At 43.4% G+C, this 16,978-nt stretch overlaps 1 protein-coding gene across 2 annotated transcripts in view; it reads right to left on the bottom strand.

Annotated features, from left to right (window-relative positions):
- GRM4 (glutamate metabotropic receptor 4) overlaps nt 1-16,978 on the bottom strand; it is a 1,444,124-nt gene that overhangs the window by 96,971 nt on the left and 1,330,175 nt on the right. For both annotated transcript variants that reach the window (XM_069633515.1, XM_069633516.1), the window contains one exon: nt 13,043-13,289. In XM_069633515.1, coding sequence (XP_069489616.1) covers nt 13,043-13,289 — 247 coding nt within the window. The remainder of the gene's footprint in view (nt 1-13,042; nt 13,290-16,978) is intronic.

Here is a 16,978-nt window from a genome sequence, read left to right as displayed (position 1 = left end):
TTCTAATGGAGTGCGCTTGACGATTTCACCACAACAATTTTCTGTCTCGCAATTCTTGACTAGATCTTTGCCAATAGAATTCATTAATGTACCAGAGAGCTTATGGGCTGTTGATGGCAATGATGTCGGTGTTTTACAGATTGAACCTGTTAAGATAGTTTTGAAACATGGAATTGAGCTGCCACGCATTCCCCAGTATAAGATTTCAGTTGAGGGCGAGCGAGCTTTGAAATGCATTGTTTCCGATTTTGTGCATCGCGGGGTGATTGAAGAAATTTCAGGAAGTTTGTGTAATAGTCCGATTTTACCCGTGTACAAGAAAGCCGTTCTGTTTCATAATTGATTTACGTGCCTTTAATAAGGTCGTTGCTCCACAATTTCCAATAGTGCCTGATGTGACAACGATATTAACTATTATTCCAGCTACAGCTACTTACTTTAGTGTTGTGGATCTAAAGCATGCTTTCTTTAGTATTCCTATACACAAGGATAGCAGATACTTGTTCACGTTCACCTTAGGGGGACGCTCGTTCACATTCACTCGTGCACCTCAAGGGTACACAGAGATTCCTAGCATCTATAGTAGGGCTTTGAAAGAACAGCTTGATACCCTTGAATTGCCCTCTACTTGTACATTGCTTCAGTATGTTGATGACTTGCTTTTAGCTGCTGACTCTGAGAGCGCCTGGAAGCAGTGCACTGTGTTATTGCTTATCCATCTAGCTAAGCATGGTCACAAAGCTTTGCTTAAAAAGTTTCAATATTGTTGCCAGGTGGTCGCCTATTTAGGCTATCTCCTGTCAAAGGAGTGAAGTAGATTGACACCTGAAAGAATAAAACACATTTCTGGCATGTCTGTCCCAAATACACAGAAGGAAGTTAGAGCCTTGATAGGTATGGCTTCTTACTGTAGGTTGTGGATCCCAAATTTTTCACTAGTGATCAAACCGATGTTGGCTTTGACAAAGAAGGGCCTTTCTACGCCATTGCAGTGGAACGCGAAACACCAGCAATCGTTTGACTTGCTTAAGACTGCATTATGCTCTGCACCAGTTTTGGGCACGCCAAACTATGAAAAGGCCTTTGTGTTGTTTGTGCATGAATGTGATGGATGTGCTTTGGCTGTATTAACGCAGGAACATGGAGGGAATAATAGGCCGTGCGGTTCCTTTTCTTCTGCCCTTGATCCTGTAGCATGCGCTTTGCCAAGATGTTTGCGAGCTGTCGCTGCTGCTGCTACATCTGTAAAACAGAGTGAGGGAATGTCCTAGCCATGATCTAACCCTGATGGTGCCTAACTCTGTAGATATTCTACTGAACCGAACCTAAACGCAACACCTCACTTTTGCACGGTTGACGAGATATGAATTGATCTTGTTTGCTCCTCACATTCAAATTAAGAGGTGTTGTGTTCTTAATCTGGCTGAACTCCTACCTTTCCCGCAAGATACTACTTGCGGCGATGAAGAGTCACATGATTGTTTGTATGCTACCGAACAATAAACAAAGGGTAGAATTGATTTGAAAGACACTCCTTTGGATAATCCGCGAGGAGAGCTGTTCTGTGATGGCTCCTGCTTCAAACTTCCGGATGGTACATACACAGCTGCTTATACAATCACCACATTAAGCACGGTCGTGGAAACCAAGAGAATCATGCATAACTCTGCGCAGGCCGCAGAGATTAGAGCATTGAACCAAGCTTGTGAACTTTCCGAAGGGCTTGCAGTAAACATATATACTGATAGTCAGTATGCCTTTGGGGTGGTTCACAACTTTGGGAGACTTTGGTCATAGAGAGGGTTCCTAACTTCATATGGCACTAAAATTCAACATGGCTCCCTAATAGTACAACTACTCTCAGCGCTTGCGCTCCCTACTCAGTTAGCTGTTTTGAAATATACAGCACATCAAAAGATTATAGATGACATAGGGAAAGGGAATGCTTTCGCTGATCAGATAGGTAGACAAACTGCTACCGATCCCCTTACGGAGATGTATGTTTCAAGGGAGACTGTAAATGCTTATGCAGTGGATGAGGGTGTTGGGTCTGTACAGAATATCCAAGCTGATGCCATGTTAGAAGAATCCAAGAGGTGGGCGGAAGGCTTGGGGAAACTTGATGAAGACGGGTGTTGGGTGGACATAGCGGAAGGGAGATGGCTACTCCCTGACACATATATAATGATGATGGTCATCATGGCCCATGGTCCTATGCATGCATGTGACCAGAAGATGACAAAGATGTTAGAAAAAGTTTGGGCAAATGACAAAATTTCAAAAATTGCCCAGCGCTATGTCCAGGATTGTATGATTTGCCTACAACACAATGTGGGAAAGTGGACAGCAACTCCAAGGGGAAGTTTCGGGCCATCCTCTGTCCCCTTTGAAGTTATCCACTTTGACTTTATTGAAATGGAACGATGTAATAACAAAAAATATGTGCTGGTGGTCATCTGTGCTTTTAGTAAATGGGTTGAGGCTTTCCCCGTTAAAGATGCTACAGCCATGACTACTGCGAAAACCATGTTAAGGGAATATTTTCCACGGTTTGGGCTAGCAAGAGTCATCTGGTCGGATAATGGTCCACATTTTGTCGCTGCTGTAATTCTGCAGATATGTGCGGCATTACAGATCGACAAACGGTTCCATTCGGCCAGACATGCTCAGAGCGCCAGACTAGTAGAAAGACACAACGGTATCATCAAGAACAAGCTTGCTAAGACTTGTGCCGGCACTAAATTAAAATGGCCGGACGCCTTACCGATCGTGTTATTATCCATGCGTACAACCCCTCAAACTAAGACTGGGCTCTCTCCATTTGAGGTGGTAATGGGGAGACCTGCCAATATCTAGAACCTTCTTAAATGTAATTTGTTAAGAAATGTTGAAAATGTATTACTTTCAGATTATTGCAGCCAGTTGACTAAAAACCTGTATTTGATTTATCACCAGGTACGAGAGGCTTTACCTGTGCGATACGAGGGCGCGGGCCACAGTATACGGCCTGGAAGTTGGGTGCTCATCAAGGCATTTGAGCACTCTTCCTGCCTTGTGCCTCGCTGGCGTGGCCCGTTCCAGTTCCTGTTGGTCACCCAAACAGCGGTGCAGGTCTCTGGAAGAAAGAATTGGATCCACTCGTCCCATGTCAAGAAACTTCCTCACCGAGTACCACACGTTACAGAAGAAACAAAACCCGTTGCTAATGCTGCAACCAACAATCCCAAAGCAGTACATAGTGCCGAGAATGTGTCGGAGAATCTTTCTAAGCCCGCTAGCCTTGGGGAAACAGCCATTTTGTCTCCACACTCTCCAAAAGTTTTGCATCCGGAAACTGCTGTTCCAAATTCGGCATCTTCACTTGTCTCTGATACGTTGCTTACAATGGGAAGTGACGACACATTGTTTCCGGATCAATCAGTACCAGGAAAAGCAAGGTACAATCTGCGTCCAAGAAAATAGATTTACGGCACGGTTCGGCTGTGCATTCGAAGAAGGAAAGGATCATCGAGGGCTTGTTTTTGCCCAAATTTGAGAAAGGGGATTCTGTTGGCTAGGGTTGTGGAAGCACTAAGAAGTCGCGCGGCCGGGAAGTCGCCAGCAACGAACAATGGGGGTTTCTGTTTGAAGACTACAATGCCTGCCACCGCTACCGCTCGTATGGGACTTGTAAATGAGGGGGTGACCAACCGGGACAATGGACAATATGCCTGGGCCCCGAAAACGTATTGCTGTGTTTTATAATGATATTTGGGTTTTTAATAGTCATTGTTTTAGTATTGTGGTATCTTGAGGAAATGCATCCTTCAGAATCCTTGTTGCCCACTGAAAATGTACCTACTGTTCCTACTCCCTTTGCACATTTGCATACTCAGTCCCCTAGGGACTCTCAGCATAGACAAAGGTACAACAATAATACTCTGCTACTTATCATGAATGCTACGCATGCCATTTTTAATAAGTCTAACTGTTGGGTCTGCTCACATTTACCGCAACACGGGGATAAGAGGCTAGGTTGGTATATTCATCCTTTATCTTTGACAACCGCTTGTTATGCTTCTCTTAGAACACTGTTCTTTGGCCGTTGGAGTGATAGCATCTCAGGGAACTTTGACGGCACTAATTTGAATAGTTTTGAGAAACATGTTTTGATTCCCCTGGGATTCTCACTTTTCGCAAACAGGAGTAAACCTAAAGTTGCTTCTATTAGGCATTCTGATAGACTGTCTCGTCTTTTTCAATCTTTGATTTCCTTTAAGATGGCTCCGATAGGCCATAAGGATGCCATGCCTCCTTCTTACACTGTTAACCATAGCCCCAATTCAGTTTCTTTTTGCATACAGAGGAATGGAACTCAGTCAATGGGAGATTTTCTAGGTTGTCCCGACGTTGCAAATTTGACTGGGGAAAACAGACCTTTGTATGTAGGCGAACCTGTCTACTTTGTCTGTGGTAATGTAGCATTCCCATGGTTGCCCAGGGATTGGCAGGGAACCTGTTATTTAGGGATCCTGTTACCTGGGGTGTTTAGAGCTAGTACAAAAGAAGTTTCAAAGGCTCGTCCACGGCGGGACGAGAATGGTGACACTCCACCACAAATCTTGGGAGATATAGCAAAATCAGTTGTGCCATTTTGGGGGCAGATAGCGAATTCCGAAGATTTCAGAAGACTAGCGAGAGTACTGGAAAGAACCATCAACCGGTCCACAGACATACTCTACAATATGACATTAGAACAGAAGGCAATAAGACTAGTAGCACTTCAAAACCGAATGGCATTAGATGTCATTCTGGCTGAATGTGGTGGTGTGGGTAAATTAGTGGAGTCCGCTTGCTGTGTTTTTGTGCCAGATTCCTCCCCAACTATCTTCAAGGCAATACAGAATCTGCACGTCCTTAGTTCAGAAGTGCATGTTCCCGAGGGAAACTGGGATCTTAGCGCTTGGTTCTGGAACTTCTTGTTATCTTGGGTTTGGAAAGTACTTTCGGTCTTGCTGATTATTTTGGGAATTCTGTTTCTTTGCTGCTGTATTCAGTGTCTACCTAGTATATGTTCGAAGCTAGCTGGATGTTGCGCACAAGCGATAGGTACAATAGGACATAAAGTGCATGCCCCAGATAAAACTACAAAAGAATATGTATTGAAAGAAATTCTAGCGAATGACTTAATGGCAATAGATATTTCCGACAACGATTCAGGGTGCATGGACGATGATGCATGGAGTTATTTGCAAGGAGATCCAAAATCGTTTTAGCACTTGGCATAGGCCAAAAGGAGGGTTTGTCAAATGAGAAATTATATCATGCCTGCTATCGCAATAAATATATGTATATTGGCCTATGCCAAGCTGCTTATAAGTCGCTTGCAAAGAAATTTGTGTTGCAAGGTCCTGACCTTAAAATCAATGTAAGCCGCCATTTTAGGCCAATCTGCCATTTTAGGTTCGCTTTGTAAAGTCACCCTGTGAGTTAAAATGGTGGACAATGTCATTCCGAAATACAACATGGCTGTCTTGACCTCTGTATGTAGCTAATATGTAACTCGCCTGCAGGCCACTTGTTGAGGTCATGAACTGAGACCTTGTCCTTCTTTTGACCTGTGTGTAAAGGATTACTCGTGCAATGAAACTAATCCATGAGCATATGTTAAGAGCAATGTATTCAAATACTGAACGTAGAACACTTGTTTAACTACATTGTATTAATCTTTGAGAAGATCTGCATGGGAAATCCCAGAATACACAGTTGCCGTATAGGCTTGTTGATATATGTATTAAAAGCAAACCAGTGACATGTGGATGTGCGAAACTCGGCATGAACCCTAGATCGGTGATGTATTAGCAGATTATTAACCCAAAGTAGGGCTGGACATCGTGCTCACGAAGAGTATAACAGACCAATGCATTCTAATGTACATCGTCTCTCACTGAACACACTGAACCACGCTGGAGTTTGTTGTGTTGCACTGAGGGCCGATAGCTATCTGATTTTGCTATGTTCTTCGTAACTGGATTCAGTATAAAATAAAGTACTTTGTATGTTCCTATGTAACCCGTGTTCGGTGTATTTCCTTTTGGGGTACTCAGCCTCGATATTTTGATTTTGTTTTCACACCCTGCCTCTATGTCTGGTGGCCTGTATCCCTCATGAGCCTTACTGGGGCTGGCCCTCCTTTCACCAGTCTCCCCCTTACCCCTTACCAGCACTTGCCCTTGGAAACCCTTACCCAACTTGCCTACTGAGTCTGGTCCAACTCCCATCCTTCGCACTAGTTGACCCCTATTCCAGGAACCTGAGCACTTGCCCACCTGGGCCTCCCTTTGCACTTCTCCCTCTTCCCCTCTCCCTGCACTTCTTGCAAGTGCACTTGCACGATCCGAATGTTACAAGACCTTGTAGGACTGCTAGTGTTATTTTCTCCCCTGTAACCCCCCTTGTCTTGTGGCAGCTGGAAACACTTTATGATGTATAGGTGCCATACAAATGCTCAATAAATAAAATAAAATAAAAATAATGTCCCAGAAGCCGTGGTAGGAGTGGATATCCTGCATTGCCCGTTAGGCTCTGGGTAAACCTTGCGTCAGTGAGTGTGTGCGATTTCAGTGTAGAGACAGAATGCTATTCACATCTGTGTGAGTATGTGTGTACATGTTGGTTAATCCAGGTCATGCCCTATGCCCACAGTACGGTGGAAGGAGCCTTTTGCCAAACGATTGAGTACTTCAATAGAGAGGGGGTATGGCATTGTGAATAGTTATTTGGCTTTGAAGGTCCCACTCAAAGGGCCGGAGTATATTGATGATCTTGGGCCTGCCCGCCAATGCAATCTCATGATTTGGAACTCCATTAGGCCCTGGAGGACAGTCTCACCCTGGGTAGGCGTGGTGTGTATTCCTCCCCTTCTTTGCATGTGCCTCTGTTGCAAGAGTTCTTCCTTTCTACTGCCCTCAAACTGTAGATACAGCTTCCCAAGGTATAGCAGCAGGGCTCGGATAGCCTGCAGGAAACCTGTGTGCTGTTTGGGGTTAAAGTACACTGTTTTTCTTTCCTGGGGGGATTCATTGCATGCACCTGTGTTTCTTGTAATAGAACCTGGAGCCCAATTCCCTATCCTTTGTAGTGGAGATAATTTTTGGAGAGCCTTTTGTTTTTTGACGGCTTGATTGTTGGAAATGTGCAGTATGTTGCTGCATACATTGCGTAAGGTTATCCACATCCGTTTCTGTACGCATCCAGTGTACCCCAGTTGGCCAATGCTTTAGTTTCGGCTACATTCTGTAAGGTTATCCACATCTGCTTCTCTACGCATCCAGTGTTCCCCATTTGGCCAATGCCTTAGGTTCGGCTACATTGCATAAGGTTATCCACATCCTCTTCTGTACGCATCCAGTGTTCTCCAGTTGGCCAATGCTTTAGTTTCGGCTACATTCTGTAAGGTTATCGACATCCACTTCTGTACGCATCCAGTGTTTCCCAGTTGGCCAATGCATTAGGTTCGGCTACATTCTGTAAGTTTATCCACATCTGCTTCTCTACGCATCCAGTGCTCCCCATTTGGCCAATGCCTTAGGTTCGGCTACATTGCGTAAGGTTATCCACATCCCCTTTTGTACGCATCCAGTGTTTCCCAGTTGGCCAATGCCTTAGGTTTGGCTACATTGCGTAAGGTTATTCACATCCGCTTCTGTACTCTTCCAGTGTTCCCCAGTTGGCCATTGCCTTAGGTTCGGCTACATTGTGTAAGCTTATCCACATCTGCTCCTGTACGCATCCAGTGTTGCCCAGATGGCCAATGCCTTAGGTGTGGCTACATTGTGTAAGGTTATCCACATCTGCTCCTGTACGCATCCAGTGTTCCCCAGATGGCCAATGCCTTAGGTTCGGCTACATTGAGTAAGGTTATCCACATCCGCTTCTGTACTCATCCAGTGTTCCCCAGATGGCCAATGCCTTAGGTGTGGCTACATTGTGTAAGTTTATCCACATCTGCACCTGTACGCATCCAGTGTTCCCCAGATGGCCAATGCCTTAGGTTCGGCTACATTGAGTAAGGTTATCCACATCCACTTCTGTACTCATCCAGTGTTCCCCAGTTGGCCATTGCCTTAGGTTCGGCTACATTGTGTAAGCTTATCCACATCTGCTCCTGTACGCATCCAGTGTTCCCCAGATGGCCAATGCCTTAGGTTTGGCTACATTGTGTAAGGTTATCCACATTCGCTTCTGTACGCATCCAGTGTTCCCCAGTTGGCCAATGCCTGTAGGTTCAGCTACATTGTGTAAGGTTATCCACACCCGCTGCTGTCCGCATCCAGTATTGCCCATTTTCCCAATGCCATAGGTTCACCTACATTGTATTCAGAATTTCTGCATGTTTTGTGTGTGGCAGAATTGTGCAAATTGGAAAAACATGTATTCTTAAATACCGTATATTTTACCGCTGCTACCAAAGTTGAATCAGGTGCACAGAGTTAAAATGTCACATATGCCAACACCACCCTGAGTACAAATACAAGTCTCAATGTTTCATACATATCGTGGTAAAATTTCTTTTTCAGTAGCACGATCCACAACTCTCGGTAATGTCACCATTTGATGTTATATTAATTACGTGCTTCTCTTCTCTTGAGGCATTCCAGTATGCACCTATAATCACTTGATATTCTCTCATGTGCTTGGTTTTTAGTCACCACAAATGCCCCCCCCATTCCCTCCCCAAATCACCCTATACTTATTCTCTTGAGCTCCCATGGGATCTAGTGGCTGTATCCACACTAATTAGCATATGCAGATCATTATTGACCTCCTCTTGGTCAATCAGACTGATTGGCATGCAATCATTAACTACTGCTATTGACTGCAGGCATTCCAAACATTCAGACTTCAGAAGCACATAGGAAAATCACAGAAAACCGTTCATTGCCTTCAAAACTCACCAACTTAGTTTCCTGCCAGGATGTATTTCAACAAGACACCATTACATCTAATTTACCAAAATGAAAACTAAAACACATAAACCTACTTTCACTTTCAAATAGAAAAAAATCAATAATTAGTCCTAATACATGCTCATGTTAAAATGCTCCCTGTTCATCCAAGTTTACAATTAAAATGCTTCCTTTTATGAAGGCGGCCTTGTTATGTTTATGCTTGAAGTGACTAACATGTTTTGTCAATTAACTTTAATCAGTATTAAATAAGGTTTTCCACTTCGTCACTTTAGCTCCACAACCGATCCTGCTATTGCCACTATGTGCTAAAAGCATTCTAAACCTATGGAAAATTCATCATTGCATGGATAATGACCGTTCTTATCTTATGCCCCTTGCCGTATTATCCTGCAATAATGGCCCCACCCTCAATCTATAAGGCTACATCAGTTTAGAGGTTTTCAGGCCCCTAGAACGGGCACTTGTTCGTCTACAGTCTCTGTCCCTCCCAACTGTCTCGCTCTACAATATGTGCACTGCAATTTGATTTTTTTTTCTTCTATTTCTGTGTTCTTTTGCATTTTCATTGGATTATTTTGCAAAGGCAATTAAATCATAGTCTTTTTTTAATCATCTTCTTAATTTGAGTGTGGAATTTCTTGCAGTAAGCTAATGGAATTGCTGCCACGTTTTCCCTGCAACGCCAAACACATAATGAGGCCTAATAGCCCTTCAATAGGACATCCCTCCTCTAACCACATAGTAATTATTCTGAAGTTTATAATACGACTTGTTTGAAGAAATCTATATCATGCGCCATAACTGGGAGTGGATGACAGAAGAGGCAGTGGTCCTCTTGGCCTAACACATGGATGAGTAATTCTCTCCTCTCAGGCAGTCCAAACATCTTGCTCTCCATCCACTCTGTGTATATCGACGACAACAATAGTCTTGACCCAATGCATTCCTACCCTAATGAGGTTAGGCCTGAGAAATGAGAAGGAACCTGACCACCTTAGTTGAATAGATTACGCCAAAGTTCCAATGGACCAAATGGATGGGTAATTCTCTCCTCTCAGGCAGGCCAAACATCTTCCTCTCCATCCACTCTGTGTATATCGACTACAACGATAGTATTGACCCAATGCATTCCCACCCTAATGAGGTTAGGCCTTAGAAATGAGAAGGAACCTGCCCACCTTAGTTGAATAGATTACACCAAAGTTACAATGGACCAAATGGATGGGTAATTCTCTCCTCTCAGGCAGGCCAAACATCTTGCTCTCCTTCCACTCTGTGTATATCGACGACAACGATAGTCTTCACCTAATTCATTGCTCCCCTAATAAGGTTAGGCCTGAGAAATGGGAAGGAAATTGCCCACCTTAGTTGAACAGATTACAGCAAAGTTACAATGGACCAAATGGATGGGTAGTTCTGTCATCTAAGGCAGGACAAACATCTTGTTCACCATCCACTCTGTGTATATCGAAGACAACGATATTCTTGACCCAATGCGTTCCTACCCTAATGAGGTTAGGCCTGAGAAATGGGAAGGAACCTGCCCATCTTAGTTGAACAGATTACGCCAAAGTTACAATGGACCAAAACTCCCCTTACTCTGCCGCTCTCTTCCAATTGAACTCTCCATGTAATCAGATCAGAAATGTTCCAACTCCAGCCACACCGCCTCTCTTGTATTTGTCTTAGCGTTGCATACCTGCCACACTTCACATCATCACAAAAGTTTCACAACACAGGACCCCATGACTCCTGATTTCACTGCGGGGTCATACACCACATTTCTCTTATGTATATGAATACACTCTTGCACACAGTTTTCACAACACAGGAACCCATGACTCCTGATTTCACTGAGGGCAGATCTTGCTGTACGTAACATTTCTCTTGCTTAATGAATACTCTCTTGATAGTTAGTAGGATGCGTGCACTTCTTGGATACTTGTGCATGCTTCACAGCTAGAAACCTGGCCTGGTAAATTATTCACGTAGCCACGAATGACAATTTCACAGTCTTTAACAAAATAGGACGTGCATTTGACAAAAATACTGGACAGTTATTTTAAAATAGTGGCAACATTAAGTAAATATAAGTAACTCTTAATGGGGTGGTTTCCCAAGGTAGGAGATAGAGCTAAGTAGTTTGCAATATTTATGTTCAGGATTTAAGAAAAGAAAATGGCTGCCTGACTTTAGAAATAGAAAGAGGCATTTGCACAGAGCACATATGGACAATTTGCACTTGTAGAGGAAGGTTATAAGAAGCCGATGTTCTGCTGCCTGCAGCGCAAGACCTTTCCTACCCCTGGAGTGTGGCAAATTTTTGTCACCACTTGTGCAAAAACTTGCACAACTTGGTTTTCACAACGACAGGCCTGCATTCAAAGGGTAAGTGCGGAAAGGCCTCACTCATGCGAGAATCGGGCATTAGGATTGATCTAGGAGTGAGGGCGTTAAGCTGGATCACACTTGGGGGGGTCTTAAAAGTCAGATTCAGGCGTGAGATTAAAGAACAGACCAGAGAAAGAGTGGTCCTAGGGCAAGAATAGGGAGCAGCGATTGGTTTTATAAGCATCAAAATTGACCAAATGAAGGAGGGGAATTAAGAAAAGAAACATATAGGAGTGAGGACATAAGTACATCCTAAGTGTGAAAGAGGGGCATAAAGACTGGTATAGACACCAGAGGGGCCCTTAGACGAGGAACCAGCCAAGACTAGTATGAGTTAGAAGGGCTTACGTGCATACCAAAGTAAAATACAATACAGAGTGGCATACAGGCATGACATTGAGGGATTAAGCCTATACATAGGAATGAGCGGTGAATTAAGGATGGTCACAACAAAACATAGGACATCAAAATGTAAAAATGTATAACAACTGCCGGGACCAACCAGTCAACCCATTTCTTTCATAGGGTGACACACCGGCGCCGCAGGGTCTCCAGTTTAACTATTGCTTTTGCAGCACTATTCTTCCGTGCTCTAAGAATGACAAACCTTAAAATCGAGCTGGGGAGTATAGGAGATTTATTACCAGACATACACGTGAGAGGTTTGTTAAGGTGGGCCCAGATAACATGGGTACCTTAATAGGGAAGGACTTTAAAGAGGACCCAGTTGGCCCTAATGCTTGCTAATGTCCTGGTGATCTCCCAGTAAGATTACTGCAACAGTGGCTACCTAACTTTGAATACGTGTCTACTTCCCCAACTCAAACGCCTCCAAGAAAGTGTTACTAGGCTGGTGCTGTGCATCAAAGTATGAGAACCCATTATACAGGGCTCAAGTCCCTGCGTTGACTACCCACGGAAGACTGCATCTCATTTCACTGAAATCCTCTTCTTGACTCACTTTGGTCTCAATGAAACAGGACTCAACTCTCTTAGATCCCTTCTGACCCCCTACAATCCAACCAAGAATCAATTACCCTCTGGCAAAAACATACTCATGGTCCCTAGATTCAGGAAACTCCAGAGTTAGGAACTTTTCGGTCAACACCTCTAAAATCTTGAGCGATCTGACAAAAAATGGAGAATGGAATCCAGGATCACTTGGTTCAATGGTTTCGGAAGGGACGGTCATATCTAAGAGAAGTGTGCCCCCGCAATCCGACAGTTTGTAGCTTACCCCACTGTGTCGCCGATCACAACGTCTATGAGGACGGGCAACTCAACATTATGGGACCAATGCCCAAGTGACCTTACACTAGTCATCGACTATCCTTCCCTCCCCCATAGCATATCATAATTTGGCAATTAGAGGATAATTGCTCTACCCTGAAGTCAAATAAATGTTTACGTGTTTGTGATTGTGTATTCTCAGTGTTTGTTTGTGATTGTCTATTCTCAGTGTTACTCAGTGATGTTTTGTATTATTTACCCTTCTACCTTTAGTTTTTATGTCGCTCCCCTCAGCCTGAGATTTACCACAGCATTTGTGTAATTTTGCACATTACAAAGCAATAATAAAGAAAATGATTTCAAATGAAATAGGCATGCAGAGGCCCTTATAGTGGGCCCCTAAAAGTTAGACCCGGCCAGGCTTGAGAAAGAGCCCCTAAAGGTAGACACTCGGAGGAGCAAGCTCTTACCTTGTGTTTCGAGGTTGTCACAGAGTTCAGATTTGGCCTCTCCGTTGGGACGGAAGCTCCCCTTCTGTGTGAACTTGTTGGACATGGTGGCCGCCGTTACCACCGCTTTCAGACTGCGCTTGCGCTTGGGCACATTCAGCTCTGGGTGGAAGAGGATGACGTACACCTTGGGCATGTAGAGCATTCCCAGCGAGACCGAGGCGCTCAGACTCACAGAGATGGTCAACGTCATGGTCTGAATGTACAGCTGAAATACAACAGAGACACCGTCAATTAGTGTATTTCTAAAGTAAGTCTACACTCACTTAAGGGACCAACATGTATTTTTCAGTTCAAATCACCTAGGCGCATATAACTTTGTATAGTAACAGTTGAAGATGGGCAGCAGTGGAGCAGGCAAGTGAAAAGAAAGAAGGATACATCTTGCTCTGTTTCGGGAACCAATTGTTCCTTGGGGGGCACATGAATAAATAATAAAGCAGACATATGATTTAACTCATCACTTGTTGTTACATGTATGGATTGAGTCCTCACACTCACTTCAACGTCAAGGGACGTCTAGCTTACTTCTGAAGCACTCTGTAGAAATTGGTTGTAAATTGCTACAGACATATACGTTGTAATGTACTGTCATGAATTTACTACGTGGTAGGAACAACCCCCTTTGTTTCATAAAACCTTGGGGGGCACTAGGCTTCTACAGGGAAGGTTTCTAAACTCTTGACACTTGCGTAAACCTACCCACCCTTAAGTGCAAAACCAAGTTAACGCTACCAGGACAGCACATGGACTGTAGAAAAAGCAGTAAGGGCCTTGTCAAGTCCCACAAGGAACTCAACCAGTACAACAGATAGGTCATCTTGAACGGGATATACTGCAACTCCTCAGTCACAATGAGGACCTTGGTGCAAAAGCTGGGCACCTGGGGGCACTGGCATGTTGTTATCTACTATGTAGAGCTACATGTTTGCCTGCTGGCTAGCGTCCAGACAACAGGAATTTTCTTCGCAAGGACAGGGCCCAATGTGACTGGATCACAAATTAAGCAACAGTCAAGATTTGAGGAACTATAAAATACATACAGACCAAAACAAAGTGTAATGTTAGGTGTTGCACAGCGGGCCTATGCACAGATGAGTGGTTGTCAGGATCACTGCTCTTGAGGCAGCTTTTGCTTGATGGCATATCAAGGGGAGTTATTCTATAGCACATTTTTCCACAAGGAAGTCCATTGTGTTCAGGAGCAGAAAGGGACTGATCTGGGATTGCACAAGAGGACAGCCGCAGCTTCTTTTCAAGGATAGCGAGCCATGAACAGAGGATTCTCCTTGAGCCAACTTCCAGGATGTTGGAAATTCTAACACTGGACAATAAATCATCCCCCAAGTCCAGCAAAGCAGGGTTAGGTGGCTCACTACTCCCGAAGACAGCAAATTTGAGGCAGGAGATACTCTTATTTATAGTGTAAAAGAGGGCAGGGCTGGGAGACACCCATCCAATCACTACAGCTACTCTGACAAGAAACATGACAACATACAAGGGCCTTTCCAGAGCGAAGGAATTCCAGCTAAAGTCACAATGTCATCTCATTCAAACCATCTTGTATTTTCTAAATGGAACATTTCGAAACACCTTTGTTGTGGATGGGAGGTCCGTAGCATTCTGTAATAGGAGTGACAAAGGCCTTTTTTCCTCTAATTATCAGAGTGAAATTGCTAATTTTGTGTCAATATTGTCAAGCATTAGCCTGCATGTCCTTTCAGACTTGCACTATTTTGACCATTTTGCAACTTGGCAATTGAGCTCTTTCCCTTTAGAAAATACATTCTTACTACATTGATATAATTCATGGAGCAACAACTGGGGTTTCCTGGTATTTTTCATGAATACAGAATTATTGAATTTCCAGAGTTTGTAAATGCAGATTTTCACTTAGGTTTACCGGATGTCACTGCAGCCTAATATAGTAATGCCTCTTATTGCGCATAATAAATATATATATATATATATATATATTTTTTTTTTTTTTCAAAAGGAAAATCAGCAAATCCAATGGATAGCACTCCGAGAGCAGCGGGGAAAAGAAGTCCAGTCCCAGCAATGAAAAGGCAAGACAGCAGGTTCATGCAGCACAAGTATTCTTTATTTAGTAAAAGTGCATCAAAAGGGAAAGCCTGGCAAACGACGCGTTTCTCGGTACACTGACCGCTTGTTCACATAGGTATATATATATATGTTTTATTATTTATTTAGTGTTTCTAGTCAATCAGACCTTTACACTTATGTTATTACACTTTACAATTCCGATATTTCATTACATTATTTTCATTTAATAATTTACACATCATTACAAATTTAAAAGTAAGCCAATCAACCTTTAAAAGTTAAAAAAGGGAGATAATAAAATCATAATTTGAGCAGATATTCACTCAGCTACATCAATAATATATGGATACATAATATAGCATTTGTGTAGAATACACTCGTACAGGAGTTTTACCAATCAAAATAGCTCACAGTCTACTGCCCCACATATAAAGAAACACAAACGCATCATAAAGGAGCATCATTTCCCACCTTCTGCCATATATGAAAAGCAGCCGCAGTAGTCACCCAAGATTCTGCTCCATATATGGAGCCCCAGAATTGCTCTGTTGTATAATCTACATACTTATGGTAGGCTCTCTCGGAGGGCGTGTCAACACACCACGTTGGGTAAGTATATGTCTAGCCGATTCCTACGATAATTTGCACATACGGCAAAGTCGGTTGCATCTTTCCAAGCCAATCCACGCCCCTGTGTTTTCAAAAAGCAGTAAGGTTTCAAGGCGCAATGATTTACAAGGTGTACCAACCTTGGCGAATAGCACTTTAGCAGGTAATCACAGTGTTCACTTGTTTTCATTCCCTGTGTTGAATACATGATATATTCAATGGACGTCATGTGATCATAATCCTTAGATTTCCTTTCAAAATCCAAGGCATATACCTCACCCAGCGCGGCAGGTAATTCCTTCATGCCAATCGCCATGTAGTGTTTTAGTTCACATTTTTCAACGTTTCCATACCCACACACTGTGCCCACAATATGAGTCACGGCACTTAATTATGTTTGTGGCTTTTTTCTTTTCACTAAAGTGTATAGCGCCCCACCACTTACTAACGGCCACCTTCCAAAGTACATGCAAGGATGGCAGTCCTAGTTCCAAGCACAGAGCTTCCACCGGCACTGATCTTGCCAAGCCCAACATTGATCTCAATATTTTCCCCTCCAATGTTGGCAGCCAAGAAACCAGACCCACCGGAAGTGTTTCCAATGCATATAGGATCACAGCACTACATCTGTCCCATATGCAGTAAGTATAGCCTCTGTGGAATGGCCGGCCCCCCTGCCTGTCAATCACATTTCTAAGGGAGAGCCATTTAGTCCAGGCCAAAGAACTAACCACTCTCGCATGATGGTCAATGTTCAAATCATGTGCAATGTGCATACCTAGATATCTATAGGTATCAACTTGTCCTAGAATTTGTCCACCCAGTTGCCACATGCACTTCCTTCCCCGGTATGCTTCTTTTCCTATTGGCATAACCTTGGTCTTTCCTATGTTTATTCGTAGACCATTTAATTCTGAATACTTTAACAGAGCATCAAGTGAACGCTGTAGACCCATAGGGGTATGATCAAAAATCACAGTGTCATCTGCATATGGGACACTAGATATCCTTTTAGCCCCCCCCCCGCCCCACAGGGATGGAGGATGATTATGAACGCTTTCAAGATGTTGATCAAAACCTGCCACATAAAGATTATATAGTAGTGGAGCAAGTGCACAACCTTGCCTATGGCCCATATTAGTTTGAAATGGTCTTGTGAAAGAGCCACCCTGTGCTACTCTGATTCTCACTACAGTATCCTCATGCATCTGTCTAATAAAG

The sequence above is a fragment of the Ambystoma mexicanum genome, chromosome 13 (assembly GCF_040938575.1).
Source record: "Ambystoma mexicanum isolate Mex_15411 chromosome 13, UKY_AmexF1_1, whole genome shotgun sequence".
Lineage (NCBI taxonomy): Eukaryota > Metazoa > Chordata > Amphibia > Caudata > Ambystomatidae > Ambystoma > Ambystoma mexicanum.
Note: the sequence above shows the minus strand (reverse complement) of the source record. Positions and strands in the feature narration are given on the sequence as shown.